The 20,602-nt window shown below is 40.1% G+C and overlaps 1 protein-coding gene across 1 annotated transcript; it reads right to left on the bottom strand.

Moving 5' to 3' along the window:
• Nucleotides 1-333: 333 nt before the first annotated feature.
• Nucleotides 334-16,143, bottom strand: ZBTB10 (zinc finger and BTB domain containing 10). The gene is made up of 5 exons (XM_075213699.1): nucleotides 15,083-16,143; nucleotides 12,916-13,807; nucleotides 7,086-7,151; nucleotides 4,764-4,939; nucleotides 334-3,546 (listed from the first exon to the last, which is right to left on the bottom strand). The coding sequence occupies exons 1-5, from the start codon at nucleotides 15,782-15,784 to the stop codon at nucleotides 3,148-3,150; spliced, it is 2,235 nt and encodes a 744-aa protein (XP_075069800.1). The 5' UTR covers nucleotides 15,785-16,143; the 3' UTR covers nucleotides 334-3,147.
• Nucleotides 16,144-20,602: the final 4,459 nt, after the last annotated feature.

Here is a 20,602-nt window from a genome sequence, read left to right on the forward strand (position 1 = left end):
GTTAAAGCACATCTTGTTAGTTTCATTTCAAATCCATTGTGGTGGTGTATAGAGCCCAAAATATGAGAATTGTGTCGATGTCCCAATATTTATGGACTTGACTGTATATTTCCCTTTGCAATTAGAATGAACTAACTGGAGTGAAGTGTAATCCTTTCCATCATTTTGTTATAGTTCGATGTGTGCACCCTTCTTCTGCCTGGGCATTTTACCCTTTCATTGCCAAAGGCATACAAACTACATCCAGCAGTCCCACTAGCCATGTCCGTTAAAATACAGGTCACGTAGCAGATTTCATTGAAAAGGCAGGTCAAATAAACGCCACAACAGTAATGTAGTGTACCAAGTGTATATTTAAATTTACTGTATGCAATCTAACATCACATTTGGTCATAATTTATCGAATATACAGAAATGATTGAAGTAGGAAAAGAATTCTCTGTTTCAATAGAATAAGATCTTGTGGAAAAAAAAAAATGCACAACAGAATTTAAAGCCAGGTCCAAGGTTCTAAGCTCTGAGTGAGTTTGCTCCTAATAAAGCAGATTTTTGTGAAATGTATATATATTATAATATTTATTTATATATGTATATATTGACAGTTCTACAAGGAGCAAATTATTTAAACTATTTATAGGAATCTAGATGAAAAATGGAGGGAAAAAAAAAAAAAAAAGAATAGACACACACTACTTACATATTCACAAAGCAGAACATAACTCATGTTTAAAATACACTCTTTAAACTTTTAAAACAAAATTTATTTTGGACCCCCACCAGACCAAAAAAAAAAAAAAAGGAACAAAAACAAATTAAAAAAAATTATATTTTGTAGTTTAGGAAGTATTATGCTTTCAGTGATCTAAGGGACATTTTGACTGCAGATATCCAATCCTTATCACGCAACAGGACTGTTACTGAATGCGTTATCATATAGGCAGCAAAAACATTTTCAAGATGTTTACAGAAGCAGTGACACTTTTCAATGAACATTGCTATAAAAGTGGTCACTTATTCTACACTTGTCGATGGTCTGAAATGCGTTTTACTCTCTCTCTCAGCTATACAGGTCTTCTAATCAACCTCCTGAAAGATGTTTAGCCTAAAACCAGGGATAGTTCTGGAGAGCCTGAAATCTCCATACTCTTGGCCATGGGTGTGCTGGTGCCAGAAGCAAAAGAATTATCAAAAATTGGTGAGGATGAGACATAAGACAAAGCTCAACATCTATGACTTCATTGTTCTTCTAAGTAGATAGTCATTGCAATATTGCTCCCCCCAAAAATATATATATATAAAATAAATAATAGAATTGTAAAGATAATTGCAGTTTATACACATTTGAATACTCAACCTGACATGATATTCCTATTAACAGAAGGGGCAATCATAAAGCATTTATTTAACAAATAAGAAATTTGCTTGAGCACTCAGCCTGGCAGTCTACATAAAAACTCCAAAAAGCTATCACAATTCAGTTTCAACCTATTATAAAAACAGGAAAGTGATACAAAGCAAAAAATATGACAACATACAGTACATTAGGATAGCCTAAGCTCTGTGCCACCAACAAATGTTGAGACTTTTAAACTACTAGGGGATCCAACAACAGCTTCAAAACCCTTTCAGACTACATCTTACACTGCCTACATGGTTCCCTTCTGCGGAAAGTGCCTGAAACCTCCCACAGAAAAACCTCTACAAATCGGACAATCTTATAGACCGTTAGATCCAAAAACTAAATGAGACTTTAACAAATGGAGACGTAGTAAAATAACGGTTTGTGTGTTTTTGTTTTCACCATTTACTTTAGGAGTTTTGTCCTGTATGGAAAAATCAAGCAGGGCAGAAAGGAACAAATGCCATTATGTTCTCTTCCACGACTCTTCTAGTACACCAAATACGGCAAGTTTTAAGGAGTTACTTATTAATGCATAATTAAATTAATCCAACCAAACTGGTTAGCAATTACCAACCAGGATTTTGCAAGATATGAGGAGGACAGAGTGTCTGCTCTAACAGAGGTCAGTTTTTAAAACACACAGTAAATAAAATACAATTATAGAAGAACGTAAGCATGATTAGCCAAGTGCCAACGTCAGGAATCTGGTGTGAATGGTACAACGTATCCCCACTTAACATATGGTTGAAAACACAACCTGGAGCAGAAGTCTACACTGCCACACTATAAGATTACATTCACCCATATGCTATGAAGATTATTATTAATAATAATATAAAAAGCAGCAATTCATGAGCAAGTCACTGAACTAAAAAAAACTGCAGTCTAGAGACTTGCTGATCACTCCTGTTCAGTAATCCCTTTATATGATGCAAAATGTAGACAGTGATCCCATCGTAGCTCATGACATCACTAACACATGACTTAAGCACCCAGCTTGACCTGAATTCCAGGGACAGAGCAGTATACACATAGGGGGGCCACAAAGAGTTGACAGACAATAAAAATAACTTAACAAAACGTGAATACAATTACAGTGAATCATTCAAAAACCTAATTACTAAAAGGTGGGAGAAATGTGATCTAACACGAGCACTGCTTTTTTTTTTTTCTTTCAAAGAATCTTCATCACAAACTTGCTAGCAAAATTCCAAAACTCACCCACAACCCATTAGATAAAGATCTGCAGATGAGCTTCAAGCAGTTGCATCCTTACAGTGAAAAAAGGGTTAGCAACGCATTTTAAAAAATGAACGTTAATTCACTCTTCTAGTAGTGTAAGGAACAGCACATTCATACCTTGATTCAGCATAATCTCTTCATTCTAACAAAACTTAACTGATACACATTTTAACATTACAATAGTAGTTTTTAGGCTTTGATAGGACCAACATAGCTATATCCTATAAATAAAAATACATTTCTTTGATAACTGATTGGAGATGTTAGGACTCTGTAAATGTCAACCAATGGTTGTATTCTGTACAGTCCTGTGCAAATAAAAAAAAAAGAAAAAGAAAACAAAATTTTTTGCTATAAGGCTTTGACCCTACAGTTTCACAGCAACAACTATCGTCCAGCAGAGTACCATGTTTTGTTAGCCTTCAGTCCAATAACATTTCATCAATCCACTTCAGCATCCCCATCCGGCTGCAGCACCCTTGAGTTTAAATGCCAATTGGCAGTCAGTCATCTATTGTCATACAAACGTCTCCTGACTCGTCCCATCGAGGTTGTGGTTTCTGTCGCTCCCACTGTGATGAATTGTTCTGTTCTCCCCAGCGGGATGGGTCGTTTTGCTCTGACCACCGAGAATGGTCGTTCTGATCTTCTCCTTCATCCACTAGGTCATCATCTGCATCAACTGCCTCCACAGGGTCATTATCATCGTATTCTTCATCCCTAGGAAAGTCCGGGTCCGTCACCTGTTCTACTCCAGACTCTTGAAGCCCTGGTTGGGATTTATCCACACAGTCTACGCAAACTCCATAGCGCCGAGAGCCGTGCCGAATTCCTACACTTGCTGCCAGCATAAATATCTTTTTACATACCATACACTTGTACTTCTTGTCTTTTTTGTGCACCTGGACAGAACATAAAAAAAAAAAAAGGAAGAGGTATTTGCCAGTTAATATATAAAATTGGAGGGTTACAGTAAAAGCATTTTATTAAAAAGTGAACTGGGCAGAAAGGATACTGTAATCTGACACCACCATTACTTTATGCAGTCTTTTTAGACAAGACCATCTGCTATAGGTGTGCGCTATACACACCTATACACCATACTGGATCATGCAACTATCAGTCTATGTTAGAATTGCAACCCATTAAAATGATATAATTACAAAATACAAGTTTTAACTTATTGGCATCTTTAAAGAAGATTAAATTGAACTTTTTAAAATACACAAATATGTAGAAGTCTGCATACACTGGCAACCAATCTCCTTTCTCTGTTCACTATTAGAGTGGCTGCATACATTTGTATAAGAAATCTTACCCCTATGAGTACTTACATTAAGACATTATGCATAATTATAAACATGTAGTCTCTGCACAAGGTACAATACCTATAAAATGTAACGCCTATAATAATGTATTGAAACACATGAGTTACATGGCAATACCACTTACAAATTCATCAGTATACATAAAATATCACGTACTGGAGAAACACTTTGAAAACATCTCTCCACTGTTATATATTACATCATATGTAACACCATGCACCTTTACCTAAGGGTGCATTTAAAACAAAAAGTATGAAAAGCAGGGGGCCCTTCATTTAGGAGAATGGTTACCATTCCGTCATTGGGCACCGTCATGCACGCCCTAGTGCTGCGTCAGAGCTACAGGGGATGTGGAATCCACGGACTTGGACCAGTGGGGGGCAGCGAGGGAGAAAGATAATTACTGCTGCCCTGTGAGTGATTTGCATATTGGGCATGCCTCATACTGCGTGCTCTCCAGGGTAAGCAGGGGATGATGGGGATTTCTTTTGGCATCAAATTTCTGAGCATTGTTAATTAAAAATAAATAGTTAAAAACCAAAACAAACCACATATTTGCCCTTTTGGTTACAGGTCCTCTTAAACATAGTTTTACATTATTTCATACCTTGCTCTTACATGTCAAGTAAGACAGGAAATGGAGAGCTCAGTGAAATACCTTCTCGGGGTCAATTAATAGAGTACGGAAACTTTCTCAGTTATAAATAACCCAAAATGCTCTTTCATACAGGAACAAGCTGTATTTTAGCTGCAGTATCATTTAATGACCAGCCGTGATCAGGACAACTTACCAAGGAATGTCTCTTGACGTGTTCTCTTCGAGTAAACAGCTTTCCACAGATGTCACAACTAAACGACCTCACTCCAGTGTGAATTAGTAAATGTCTTTTTAGCGTTCTTCTATATTTTGCTACATAATTGCAGTGAGGACATTTCAACTTATTCATGAGCCCAGCTGAAGCATCTCCTAAAAAACAAAATACATCAATGCCTATTCTGATATTAAACATTAAGGTTTATCAAATAGCATTGGCTAAAACATTACAGCTCTACCTAATGATTAAACGTTAAAATCAACTCAAAATTATAACTAGAGTTAAATATATTTCTCATTGCACAAATATCTATATGGTAAAGGACTCATTATAAAAACCAACAACAAGCAATATGAAAGCAATTCATATTCATATATTTCTAATAAATTTTGGCTCGTAATTCAATATTCTTCATATACATTTAGATGACAAAACCACAACATGGCAGACGGGGGAAAGTGTAGTCCAATTTAATAAGTATATTAAAAGGGTTTATTGTGCCTAACATAGGGGTGTGTACAGCACTGGGGTCATGAGTTTGATTCCCGACCATGGCCTTATCTGTGTGGAGTTTGTATGTTCTCCCTGTGTTTGCGTGGGTTTCCTCCGGGTGCTCCGGTTTCCTCCCACACTCCAAAAATACACTTGTAGGTTAATTGGCTGCAATCAAAAATTGACCCTAGTCTCTCCCTCTCTGTCTGTCTGTGTGTGAGTGTGTGTCTATAGTAGGAAATTTAGACTGTAAGCTCCAATGGGGCAGGGACGGATGTGAATGAGTTCTCTGTACAGCGCTGCGGAATTAGTGTCGCTATATAAATAAATGATGATGATACATCATCATCATCATCATCACCATTTATTTATATAGCGCCACTAATTCCGCAGCGCTGTACAGAGAACTCACTCACATCAGTCCCTGCCCCATTGGGGCTTACAGTCTAAATTTCCTAGCACACACACACACACAGACAGACAGACAAACTAGGGTCAATTTGTTAGCAGCCAAATAACCTACCAGTATGTTTTTGGAGTGTGGGAGGAAACCAGAGCACCTGGAGGAAACCCACGCAATCACAGAGAGAACATACAAACTCCTCACAGATAAGGCCATGGTCGGGAATTGAACTCATGACCCCAGTGCTGTAAGGCAGAAGTGCTAACCACTTCGCCACCGTACATGCCACACATGGGATGAACAAATTTAGGGACTTGGGTTTGCAACCTCTCTACCCTATATTCACCTGCCAACGCCCCCAAAGATGTTATACAACCGTTGTCATTGGACTATGTGACCCAAGCTATTGCATTTTGAGAAGGTTATCACACTTCAAATAGACTGACAGCAGGCTCAGGGAAGAAGATTTAATAATGGCTTAAAAACAATGGGCAAACACTGGATGGTGAACTCTGCAAGAAGACTTAAGCGTGCGATCACAAAAACTTCCATAAAAAGAACATTTTCATACATTAGTCCACAAAGAGAGGGGGCGCGTCTTGATTAAAAATACTAGTACCAAATAAAAGCAACAAAACACACAATAAAAATGCTGAAAATTACCATTAGCACCATTAGGAAGGGTTATAAATACATAAAATGACTTAAATCAGTTACCCAATTGTGGAAAGTTTCAGACTCTTTATGAACGACAGGCAACATCCCTACGCGTTTCATCATCAAGAATTTCAGTTGGATGTCCTGGCATGGCCATTCAGACTTTAAGTAGTACTAAGTTACTCAAAGCCACCAATCACAAATGGTGGTGAGACAATGATGCATTATCCAACCAAAATTAAGATATATGAAGGGCGATTTCATAGACAAATTGAACATTGGCTCTTGCTGTAAAATGTATCCCATCAGGATAACCGTTACAAAAAGACCAACATGGATGTGTTGAAAGATACAACTATGAATGCTGAAGTTAACAGCTAGAACAGGACTGTTTAAACGGCAGCCGTACCCATCACTAACTTTAGAGTACTGTAACACTTTATTTATTTATTTTTTGTAGTATATAGCCTGTGAGCACATATTAACATATATGAAGACATCTTCATGAAACTATAGGGACAGCACTGAGGTATGATATAACATCCTAGCTTGTCTGCCTGGATCTGATTTGTGAATCTATAAGTATCATTATAATTTGAGAAGAACAGTAATTATTAATCTCATTAAGCATAAATTATTACCAGTAGAACGAAGGCTAAACAAGCAGCATTACTGGCAGAAAGTGGACATATACAAATGAGCCGGGGACGACACAACAACACCTAGTAGTAAAAGTAATAGATTACCATTTTCCCATGTTTCTCTTGGCCACGATTCTGGAAACATACTAAACTTAAACTCACTTGAAGTGCCTGAAAACAAAACACAAAAGTCAATGGAAATATTCTGCATTTAAATTACGATCAATTAATTTTAAGTTTATAATCGTGGCTGGACAAACCCCAGGAACCTGGTAGCCAATGTGCCTAAAATAGTTTACTGCTGGCAATTCATTTTTAGAAGAAAGGTATGTATTTATCATGCAAATCTTCCCTGGTTCCTCAAGATATCCTGCTTCTGAATTGCACAATATTTTGTTCACCTCTATTCTGATTGTGTTTAGTCCACAGTGAAAATATACAAAATCTGAATTGATAACAAGGTGCATCTAATCTAAAAATAAGTGAGTGATCCTTAAAAGTTGCAACTATAATGATATTGAATGAAACATAGGCAACCCATGTTTTAAAACGGTTTAAAACAGATACTTTTAATGCTTAGTTATGGCAAACAAATGTTTACAGCCATTTCAAATAATACGATGTTCTTCTAAAATGTCTAAAGACACCCATTGGCAAAATTCAATAGTCTCTCTGTGTTGCAAGCTCAACTGATCTGAGAATATTAGTACTGCTACTACTTGCATATTCTTACTTTACACCTCTGTGGATATGACTGTGCTGTATTATATTGCTCTCAGTTCAGACAAGTTGCACATTAAAGAAATTGGACTTTAAATTCTTCCCAAGAGATTGCAATACAACCCCAGAAAATAAGTTACTATGATATATGATGCTTAATTATGTATGAAATTTTAAATCGGTATAAGTACAATGTACATAAAAAGGTTTTTTCGGTCTTTATTCAGGCAATACAACTGAAAAGTAATACAAGCTGCAACTTAATTCAAAGAGAAGCTGCAAGAAACTGCCTTGAATACCTCCCTCTTTCATAGGCATACAGCAGCTGACCAGAGGTTCAGGCTAAACAGAGAGACTAGTACAAGGAAAGTGATCCTCACTGAAGTTTATATATTTCTCTTGATTGCTTTCCCAGTTCAGGGCCAACCAGCGATATGTTTACTCCTTGATCAGGATGAACTTAGATGTGTTGTCCTGCACTACCTGAACTTAAATTAAACTTTATTGTCAATCACATTCAGATGGGAGGGGTGTGAAATCCTGTATAAGTGAGCTCAGTGCCCCAGACACATTCATTTTGACAAAAAGCAGCAAGCAATAGGTATAGATGTTCACATTTCTTATGGCTCTTATGGAAACATACAAGGACACATAACCCACGGATGCTGTCTTGCTGAAGCATGTATAGCTCATGTGTATTAGTGAAGGGATCAATACAATAAGACTCTCCTGTGGTCTACAAACTTTCAAGCGTTCTCTGAAAATCTACCTATTCAGACAAGCTTATAATATTCCTCAACCACCCTCCGCTTAACCTCACCGCCTTTAGCCTGTTACACAATTTCACACAAGACAACTACCCCCTGACCAACATTGTTGTGTGACAAGATCATTTAACTTATGAGTCACTTTTACCTTTGCAGTCTGGCTGGGCCAAAATGCAAAATGTAGACTTAACCTCATGTATCAAACTCCCATTGTCCCATAGATTGTAAGCTTGCGAGCAGGGCCCTCTCACCTCTTTGTCTGTTTTACCCAATTTGTTTATTAGTTTATTATGTTTGTCCCCAATTGTAAAGCGCTACGGAATATGTTGGCACTATATAAATAGAGGATGATGATGATGAATAGGGAATGCACTGGACCTCCCAGTGAACAAAAATGTCCATGTGAATAGGCCCTTAGATTTCAGATCAGACACTTAAGTCAGTTTAGTGAGTGTAGTAGTGGGAAAGATTAAAAACAAACAAAAAAAAAAACAATGAAAAAACATACTTTATGTATGTAAAGCACTGCAGAGTGTTATATAAATGTTCACAGTAAATGTACATATTCCTACTGGTTTCCATGCCGTTATAAGAAAACACGCCACAATTTCAAAGGGTAAATAATGTTTTACAAAACACAGGAACAAAGTTACTCAGACAGATGTAGAATGTCCAATGGCTAGTTAATGAGGCCACACAACTGATAAGTTGATAGGAAAAAAAAAACTTACAATTATATAGTAAATAATTGCACTATACATTGTAAGGACCAAGATCTTGCAAACAGAGATGCATTTGACCCATATAGAGAAGATGAGTGGAACAGTTTTCTGATATCAGAAATCATCGTTCCTTATGCCAATATGCAAGGATGCACATGGATCGGCAAAAATTATGCCTACATGTTTCCAAGAGAAAGTAAGACATTTAAGTTCAGGAGTGGAAAAATGCATTCTGACTATGTTTCGCGATTTCTCCTGCTCAGAAAGAGTTAGAAAGTTGAAAATTGTGGACAATGTTGGAAATGTCATCATAAACAAGAATTATGTAAAAGGATTCATGTAAGTCATTGTTTCCAAGAGAAAGTAAGACAGGAGTGGAAAAATGCATTGTTTTGTACGGCTACATGTGCGGTTTTGGTCCATAACCTAAGCTGCTGACATACGTGAAGAGTTCATGCATGTTAGCATAGAGATCAAAGGGTTATACATTGGACCTCATAGGGGACAAAAAAAAAAGCGTGAACAGGCCCTATGATTTGCCATCAGGTAATCAAATTCTAGTAAGGGAAGTGGGGGAGAAATTTACAAGTATTCTGTGAAATGAAAGTAGTAATTTCACCCACGGCCTTTGTATACCAGTGGTCTTTGTCTAGGAGTACATCTCATGTTACAGACATAAAGGAGGGTGTGACTTCACAGCAGATCAAGCCTCACCTTAGAGGTAAGCCAACATGAATAAAGCCCCCAGGTGTGGTTCTTTACACTACTCAATTATAACAGCCAACTGGGAGCAAAACAACAATAGTAACAAGACAATAAACTTGCAGCATCCAACAGAACAGCAAGTATCTACATGAATAAGGTCTTTTGAAAGGAGTCTATGATGAAAAAATAATTAAGCATAGATTTACATAAAAATCGAGCAAATAGTCAGGTAACAAAAACAGCATTTCAACATAATACATTATAAAAATGCCTTTCCTTTTAGTAAATTTCAAAGGTCCATTAAATAAAAACCTTCCAATTATCAGAACACCACAATGGCATTTAATAAATCAATTACTGACCTTTAATTTCTGATTTCATAGATTTAATATTTGACAAAACATGCTGTAGACAGACCTATTCATAGACAAACGTAATTGCCTCAACGATCAAAGTCAGGACATGAAGCCAAGCAATGATTTTCATCTGCCTGTTCCACTAGTGCAGCACTTTTAATGAGGCTTTCCAGTATATTTGACTGAGAAACAGGTAAAATCCCACCCTCCTGCCTCCAGGACTATTTGCAGCATGAAAGTGTAATGGCTCCTAAAACACCTCCATTCACTTCAACTGGATTATTACAACGTAAACTTCTACCTTTAGTTTTTGTTAGAAAATTACGTGTACAGGAATGGAAAATGACTCTCATTTCCCATGCTTCGGACACCGCAACACGGAAAAAAACAAACAACTCTATAGTGCTATGAAAAATACAACAGACACTAAAAGCTATAGCCATAAAGTTATAGATCTAAAATGGTTTTATTTTGTAGAGTTCAGCCTTATTGTAATGCCCTGGACCAAAGTAAAATGCAGGCAGTATGAAATTCAACTTAATGGTCTCTAACTATAAATTGCAGCCTGCTCCTCCCAAAGCAATTCAGCTTTTGTAAACATGAACTTACTGTAACGGAAGCATCAGAAAGATCTTCATCTCTCACTTGTGTTTGCAACAACACACAACCCCCAAAATGACTAGAACACAACTTCTCACATATTGCAATGTTATTCATTAGGAAAAAAGAGGAAAGATATACTATGCAGGAGTAACACATAATGTACCCTATTTTAGCGGATTAGGTTGTCTACGGGAACATCAATTACATTATATATAGCTTAATCTACTAACAACTAATAGAAATCATCCTTATAGAAAGTAATGTTGTGAATTCTCATGTTCTATATATTCCCAACATGCAGGTGTTAATTCCTATGATAGCAAACAACTCAGCATCACCTTTGTTAAATGTGGTTTTACACTTTGTAATGTAGCAGATAATGATTAACAAATAGACAGCACAGCTAAATACTTTGAATAGTTTAATGTCTGGCAATGCTTTGAATAAAGTTAAACATTTCCTATTCTAAGAAATGGGAACATCCATAAATTGGAATTTAAGTGTTTGAGTGCTTTTAGATTCACAAGTTTAAGATGCTCTCAGTTTAATTTAGAACCCAGTGAAAGCTTTTCAGACATTGAACAGAAGCTTTCCCGACAAATATGAGGTTAAAACTAAAGACTATGTTCACAGGAATATTTTTGAGCATTTGCATAGTCTCCTGTGCACAGCCTGTGCTAAGCGAGAGCCATTATTATCTGCTTAAACTGGGAAGTGATGTGAATGTTGTTTTATGAACAGGGATACCAACTGTTTACACAATACTGTACAAAAGAAAGAATCTTACTGCAGCCTACCAAATAGTTTTGTTCCATTTGTTATTAATAGTGAAGGGCTCATATAAATGTCACTAAGTTTCTGGATACTGTGATACACACGAGTTCTAATACTAGCAAAAAAAGTTTTTAGGAATACACAGCCAGGGTGCTTTTCTCTTACTTAATCCTATTAGAGCTGTCACAAAATGGTACTTATAACAAAGTAAAATTACTTCTAACAGAAAAAAAGTTGCAGAGGAAACTCCAAAACATTACTCCCTAGTAGGAAAATACACAGCCTATGAAAACAGCACACCTGCAAAATATTGTGTGGCCAAGCGGAATAGAAAGCGGATGCAAGATATATGATTCTGGTGGCAATACAGCTGCCTAGCGTTTAGTTACCCAATACCATCTAGCAGAAATGCTACCAATGCAAGTCTTTTTTCTGTTAGGATACATCTCTGAACAGTCCACTGTTTAGTCTCCAGGCCTCATCCACCGGGTGGGGTATGATTTAACGAAGCTCTTTACGACAGTGAGTATAATGACAAAAAAATGTAACTAAACTGACTTGCCCGACAGTTAATAAATGCAGACTGACCTTCATACTGACAAAAGAAGTCCCAGACAGTCTGCTGACAAATCATGACCACCAGTAATGACGGCTGGGTGTTTTGACGTCATTGAAAATGGCGACCGCTATATCAGTATTTTTAAAGCGGCAATGCCGGGTCTCTAACCCTATTCCTAATCCCAACACCTACCTTCGATGACCGGCATTGTCGCTTTAAAAATACCGATATATCAGTCGCCATTTTAAATGCCGTCAAAACACCCAGCCGTCATTACTGGTGGTCGTGATTTGTCAGCAGACTGTCGGGGACTTGTTTTGTCATTATGAGAGTCAGTCAGCATTTATTAACGGTCGGGCAAGTCAGTTTCGTTAATTTGTTGTTGTGGTAGCCACTGTCGATGTTAACAGGATCGTTAATGTGACTACCACCGCATCCACCAACACTGCATTTAGGTGTAAAATGCCCCACAGCTTTTATGATCTAATTTGTACTCCACATGCATATGAAACACAAAGAAATAAACTAAAACTAAACATCTGCATGAACTATTACTTAACAATACAAATACTAGACAAAATATATCAGGTTGTAAAGTTGAGAATATTTTGTCATAAAGGAAACCTAATGGAACAAAATGGGTAAATGTTTCCATGACCTGAGCACTTCAGACAACCTTGCAATTGACAAACAGAGATTGTTGTATAATATGCGAGAGCCACAACCTACCTGCTCCATCATGGAAGCACTGCACATCATCTTCTTGGTATGGAACAGGTTGCTGTAGCATTGTATTACCATCTACCTGAAGTTCACTGTTCGGAGGGATGTTATAAACAAATCTTTTTGTGGTTTGGTTTTTCCTCCTTGGCTTGCTGGCCTCTTGCACACTGACTGAATTAGAACCCATATCGTTCCACACAAACACCTTTCCCTGAGCTGGGGGCTCAATTTCTGTCACTTCGGGCGAGCTGTCCTGAATCCATGTAGAATCATTGGCTTGGAAGTTTTCAGTAGGTGTTTCTTCTAAATTAAACCCTTCTGTCTCAAGCTTTGCATTGGTTGCCAAACTAGTAAGATTACGGGTGGCCCAGAAGGTAGCGGTCTTCTGATCCCGGGAAGTAATGCCATCTTTACTTTTTCTTTTGTTATAGTTCACAACAACTGATTCTGGAGCTTCCGATTTTATACTTATATTCAAGGCATCTTTGATGAAATTACGGCATGACTGGACAACCTCCGTCATCTGTAGATAGCTGGCCACCGTCATTACTTCAATAGCATTTTGGCTGGTAAGTACAAGATTACCCGAGTACATGAAGTCCAAGATGACTGAAAAACCATGAATAGCAACAACGTCCAAGTACGTAACAGTGGTTTGGTCACGGCTTTCTTTGTTTGTGAAACAGTATAAGGTTTTAAAAAAGCGGCTGCCTGCAACCAGGATATTCTTGTGAGCTCTGAAAACCTTGCCATTTACCACTATATTGACATCACACAGAATGCCTTTCTTTCTCTGGTCATTGAGTTCTTGTAGAAGCTGATAGCAGTAGGAATTCTCATTTGGCTTAGTACTATAGTCACTGTAGGTGTCTGGCACTTCCTGTTTTAATTCAGGCTCCTGTAAAGAACAATCAAAAATGAATAGCAATCGAAAAAAAAAAAAATCAGTGTCCTCGAGTTAAAATACACTATACACAATGGTACTATAAGAAGGTGCATAATTTTCTAAAGTATCAAAATGTCAATTGTGCAATATAAGAAATAAAAAACAATAGGTTCTATTACACAACACATTTCATATATGCAACTTATATGTATAAAATCAGATATACAAATGTACAGTTAACATAAGCTTACTAAAATCCACCGGATAACAAAAATCCACAGGATAAACTTAATAAAACGGAGTACACCTATATAAGTATAAATATAAGTACAGTTAACAAATTAGATATTGCATAGAGAAACACTGTTACTCAAAGTGTTTCTATCCAAGGTTACTACACCAAAACAGATATGCATGGACATTATAGCACAAAGTTTTAATATGAGCAGTTGTTAAAAGCAGATTGCCTCTGCAATCAGCTGCTAAACTGATTTAATTTAAACATGCAAGCTCTGAAGCAACTCGTAGTACAGATCTAAAGAGGAGCATAAACACCAATACATCACTTTACTTCTGATATACTGGGATCTGGCATGCAATATCTTATTATCTAAACTACATTTTAATTTGTAGGACATTGGGGATATTAACTAAAACAACAGTGTGATGACTGTGCAGTCATCTATTTTTGCTTGGTCGATATTTAACCTTGCAGTAATGTGAAAGAATGGATAGAGCCAGCATCCCTAGTCATGAGCATGAAAATGACATCATCACTCATGGACAATTGTAAACATACGCATATAACACACACACACACACACTGCACATAGTGAAGCACCTGGGAGCTGATGTGCGCTCTGTAACACAGTAACACGCAACTGGTGACATTAATAAGGACCCATTGGGAATCAGCCACGTAGTAACAACACGTCCCTAACCCGGGACAGCAGGCGGGCGGCGCCCACCTGGGCACAGTAGGGGGAGTCACAGGAAGGGGAGATGGGGGACTAGTAGCAGAGGGCGGGGAGCACACTTCCGGCCTGTGCCCCCTCTTAGTGTATGTAGGTCACTCCTTCCTCCCCCCTGGTACAGTAATCAGCTTACACTAAGGGTGGGGTAGAGATAACCGATATCTCCAAGGACACTCTCCTCCCCCCAGCCCCCCACATGTCAGCACTATGTGTACACAGTAACATATCACCATTAACCCCCAGCATGCCGGCTGCTGCAGGCAGAGTACCACATACACATGGCTCCTATAATGCACACAGAGGGGCCGCTCACCTGAGCTGCGGGGTCGTTGAGCCGGTGCTCCGCGGACTGGCAGTGCCGCACCAGCAGGACCCTCTTGTAGTTGCGGGTGCCCTTGGCCAGCTCGTCGTGCCCGGAGTGTCCCTGGTCCTTGTGGCACCAGGCGCAGGACATCAGGCCGGTCTCCTGGCAGAAGTGCAGCCAGGGGAACTCCTGCAGCCAGGAGCCCTGGAAGGAGCAGTGCATGTTGGGCATGAGGGACTGGGAGCGGCCGGCGGGGATGAGGCCGAAGCGCCGGGGACCGTCCTCTTCCTCCGCGGCTGCCGGTTCTCCCCTCCCGCCCTGGCTGGCCGCTTCCTCGTCCTCCTCCTCTTCATCCTCCTCTTCCTCGTCGTCGTCGCTGCTCTCCCCGCTCACCGAGGCCCCGGTCACCCCGCTGCCGGCCGCCGTCTGCCGGGGCTCTCCCCGGGCGCCCAGCACCACTCCGGGATAGGCCTCGGTCTCCTCTTCATCGTCATCCAAGAGGCCCTCGGCCTCCAGCTCCACCTCCACCTCCTCCGGGCCTCCGCTGCCTCCCCCGTTGAGCTGGCGGCTGAGGGACCAGGCCGAAGCCTCTTCCACAGAGAGCGCCCCAGAGCCGACGCCATTGTTGTTATTGTTCACAGGGGGACCCGCAGCGGGCAGGCCTCCTCCGCCTCCCCGGAAGGCCAAGGTCCTGCGGTTCATCTCCGCCATGTTAGCGCCTCTCTCCCCCGACTGTCCGACCTGGGGGGCCGCGAGCTCCCGCAGGGGGGGCCGCCACGCGCCCTGCCTCGTGCAGCCGCCGCCGCCGCCGCTCCCCCCTCCTCCGGTAATACGTGATGTGTCTGTCCCGCTGTCTGCCAAGCGCGCAGGGGCTTCTGGGAAGCTGCTTCAACCAAACTGCTCACCCAGCGGCTAACGAATGGCACAGCCCCGGCGTCCTGTCCTGCCCTCAGCGCTGCCAGCACCGCGCCGTGTCCCGCGGAATAGATGGCGCCCACAAACGCGTCTTTCCTGCACGGCCGAGGTCGAATGGCAAATGAACAACGGACTGCGCCCACAATGCACCGGGGCGCTGTCCGGAGAGGGGGAGTCAGGGGGGCGGGTGAGGTGGGGGTGGGGGGAGGCCTCCTTTCTGCACAGCCTCACCCCACTGTCAGCACTGCACCCTGCCTGAGGGCAGCCTCTCCACCATGTACTGCTAGGGTCAGTGTGCAGCTACCCTGCACCCCCAATACCTCCCTGCAGTCACCACAGCCGGGGGAATGGGGGGATCACCGTGTACTGTCAGCATGGTGCCTCCACATTACCTGGAGCAGGTGCTCAGTGTGTCACATCCTATGTGTAGGTGATCACAACATAAGAGCAATGTGTGACAGTTCCCATTCACAGCCTACAGTGTAATTGTAACTGAAAGGCGATAATCTTTTTGTGATTATCACTGCAGGACATGTTTCCTATTATTTAATGCATGAGTAAGATCTGTATTCTATATTCTGACACACGGTGTGTGGTTTCTCTGTGTTTAAGTGTTGCTTATCCATGTGCTTAACTGATATGTCCGTGCTCTACTCTGTATTGTGTTTAGGGCTATGAAATCGCATCACGATGTTTGTGTATTAAAATATAATTGTGGGTGATTTTCTCACATATATTGGGTAATTTTGGTACAGGATTACATTGTCTCAATGTAAAAGCTTACTTCATCAAGTCAATTTTGATAGTAGGAAATAGGAGGACTAGGCAATGTTCAGGTAGCCCTTACAGTTCGTTTTGTTGTTTTTTCATTTTCTAATATTTTAGTAGTTGTATAGTTTTAGAATGGAGCAAAACATGGTAGAGTGTTTGGGGTTTAAGTGATGAAGTCTTTTGTGTAATTTTTTCATTATACATAATGGATTCTAAAGCTCCCCTGTTCTTTATAAGTGTAGCTACCTACCAGCTAACATATTGGTACAACTCATTTGTGCAGGGGTTGCACTGAACAGCAAATTCTCAGTACAGCCTTTCAAGAAGGAGTTCTTTTTGCATTAAGTTTTTAACTCTTTAATTTTCAGTTTGGATGGAATACAGACTGGCTTTTAGAATCGTCTTGTGGTTTGTTTGTTTTTTGTTTCAACCACTGAGTTTGTACTTGAGTCTACTTGCTGTTTGCAACAGTTTTTAATCAATAAAGTACTTTGTAATATCTATGTAACTTACTCTTCCTTCATGGCTTTATCTTTAGGACTATGTCATCCTTCACCTTTACAGCAACACACTTCTGTCCACATTGCCCATTCATTACTCCACTCACCTCTAGTGTTAACACTCATGAACTTTTAGTAAACAAAAAAAGAAAAAGATCACATGGGGCACTCAAATGGATATTTGTATATATAAATGACTGATCTTTATTAAATTCTGCTAAATGCAACTTTATTTTTTATTCACATTAAAAAAACTACTAATGGCGAAATATTAAAAGGTGCATATAATGAAGTTACAAAGAATAAGTAAAACTGATAAAATAGACAATAATAATTGTCCAGCTGCGATACTGCTCAATGATCGTACCCTATACTTTCATATCTTTTTATTCATAGACATGGATACATAGTTCTAGTAGATGTTCACCCTCCAAAGTAATTATAATTATATCCCCTCTGGTTCCACCACCCTCTTTCACTGATCCCAATCGTCTGAATAAAACTGTGGGTTGAGTGTGCTATTATCCCTATCTGCAGGGGAAACAGCGCCTGCTGTTCACTGCATGTCTTGAAAACTGACAAACCTCAAACACATCACCTATCTCCCATCTCTTCCAAAGTCCTTTGGAATGCACGCTCTGTCTGTAACAAACTTACCTCCATACATGACCTCTTCCTTTCAAACAAGTCATCAACCTGCTGCCAATAACAGATCACACAATCATCCACTGCCTCACCTGCAGCCCTTTCACATGGTGGTCTCCATTTCACCCACACCCCCAGACCTGGAGGCAGACAAGGAGGTGGTGTTGGACTACTACTCTCCCTGCAGTGCACATTCACAGTTCTACCAAATGTCCCATCACTCACGGTCACATCTTTTGAAGAACATACTGTTAGGATTTTTACCCATTTTCTATGTTGCCGTCATCTATTCCCCCCTGGACCACACCAACAATTTCTTGAATATTTCTCTGCATGGCTCCCTCACTTCTTATCCTCTGACATCCCCACCATAATCATGGGTGATTTCAACATCCCTAATGCTAATCCACATTCCAATGCTGCTTCCAAACTACTCTTTCTAACCTCCTCACTTTACCTCTCCCTGTGGATTGAATCCGCTACTCAACAGGATGGACACTGTCTTGATCTTGTTTTCTCTAGATTATGCTCAGTTTCTGATTTCCTTAACACTCCTTTCCCCCTTTCGGATCATCACCTTATTATCTATTCACTCACCCCTAGTTCTTTAATCTCTCTGCTGTCAATCTCTACCAAGCCTCATACCCGCAGGAATATTAACTCTATTGATTTTCAACAGTTTTCCACCTCTCTTCAACACCTTCTCTCCCCAATTTCTACATTCTCCTCCCCTGATAGGGCAGTTCCCCATTTTCACCAAACCCTAGCAACTGACCTTGATCAAGTGGCTCCAGTGACTCTTCATACGACGTGTAGACTTCGTTTTCAATCGTGGCACACTAAAGTAACACAATATCTACAAAAACTTTCTCGTAAAGCAGGACGTCACTGGCGTAAATCTTGTACCTCTAATTACTTCAGCGCATATACTGCTATCTACAACTCATATCAAAATTCTCTGCACACTGCAAAATAAAGATACTTCCAATCTCTGAACTATGCTTAGGCTTCTAACCCCAAAATGCCTTTTTATCACATTTAAATCTCTTCCAAACCCTCCCACCCCAAACCCTCTGACTACCATCAGTGCCCAGGATCTTACTTCCTATTTCAAGGGCAAGATTGATAACGTCAGACTTGAAATGGTATCTCCCTTGACAAGCAATCGGCTCAATTCTTTTGCAGCACCCTCTGATACCCTCTCTTCATTTGATCCCACAAATGAAGAGGAAGTATTTACTCTTTTATCTTCCTACTCTGCCTTCTGTCCTCTTGATCCCATACCCTCACAAATTGGTAGGATCCTGTCTCCTATGCTCATTCCACCTCTAACTAAAATCTGTAATGTCTCTTTCTACTGGTATCTTTCCTATTCTGAAATAAACTAAATTCTGACCCAAACTCTCATTTAAATTACCGCCCGATCTCTCAGCTCCCATGCCCCTCCAAACTTCTCTCGAGAATTGCTTACAATCGCTTCACAAACTTTCTTACAACAATCACCCTATTGGATCCTCTTCAGTCAGGCTTTCACTCTCAACACTCCACAGAGACTGCGCTGACCAAGGTTGTCAATGATTTGATCACAGCAAAAACTAAAGGCCATTACTCTCTTCTAATTCTCCTGGATCTCTGCAGCATTTGACACTGTTGACTACTCTCTCCTCATACTAACGCTGCAATCCCTAGGTCTTGAAGGCACTGTCCTATCCTGGTTTTCATCCTACCTATCTAATCACTCTCTCAGTGTTAATTTCTCTGGATCCACCTCTGTTCCGCTTCCTTTAGCAGTCGGAGTAGCACAAGACTCAGTCCCAGGACCTCTGCTATTCTCTATCTACACCACTTCTCTTGGAAAACTACTAAGCTCCTTTGGATTTCAGTATCATCTCTATGTGGATGATACACAAATTTATCTATCCTCTCCTGATCTCTCACCGTCTGTGTTGTCTCGCGTTACTGACTGTCTGCCATTTTGTCTACAATGTCCTCTCGCCAACTCAAAATCAATCTTTCAAAAACAGAATTAATAATATTCCCACCCAACAATAGAAGCGTCCTGCCTGACATTTCTATTTCTGTTGATAACATGACCATAAATCCCACCCTCCAAGCTCGTTGCCTAGGTGTGATCCTTGACTCACAACTATCCTTTGTTCCTCACATCAACTCTATATCTAAATTATGTTACATGTAAAAAACATTTCCAAAATACATACATATCTCACACAAGACACTGCAAAAACTTTAATTAATGTACTCATCATCTCCCACATCGACTATTGCAATTCTCTCCTTACCGGTCTTCCCACAATCCAGATTCTTACCCCTACAATCTATTTTGCAAGAAGCGGCCAGATTGATTTTCCTTGCAAATCGTTCTTCCTCTGCTGAGTGACTCTGTCAGTCTCCCCATTGATTGCCTGTTATTCAGCAAATCCAATATAAAATCTCCTTAATTTAGATGCAGTTTATAGGTATTTAACCTCTGGCTGTACACAGCTCCTTTGAGTAATATCAAGCTGTTGCTCGGGATTAATTCATAAACACATATTTGCAGTTATATATGCCTAGAAATTAGCTTGCACATTGTGATACCCTTCTGATGCAGAGGCTCGCTAACCATAAATTAGCTGTCAGTTCCTTGGTGGAGTTGATGGTGGCCATCTTTAAGTAGCCCATATGTAAAACTGGTCGC

The sequence above is a fragment of the Mixophyes fleayi genome, chromosome 5 (genome assembly GCF_038048845.1).
Source record: "Mixophyes fleayi isolate aMixFle1 chromosome 5, aMixFle1.hap1, whole genome shotgun sequence".
Lineage (NCBI taxonomy): Eukaryota > Metazoa > Chordata > Amphibia > Anura > Limnodynastidae > Mixophyes > Mixophyes fleayi.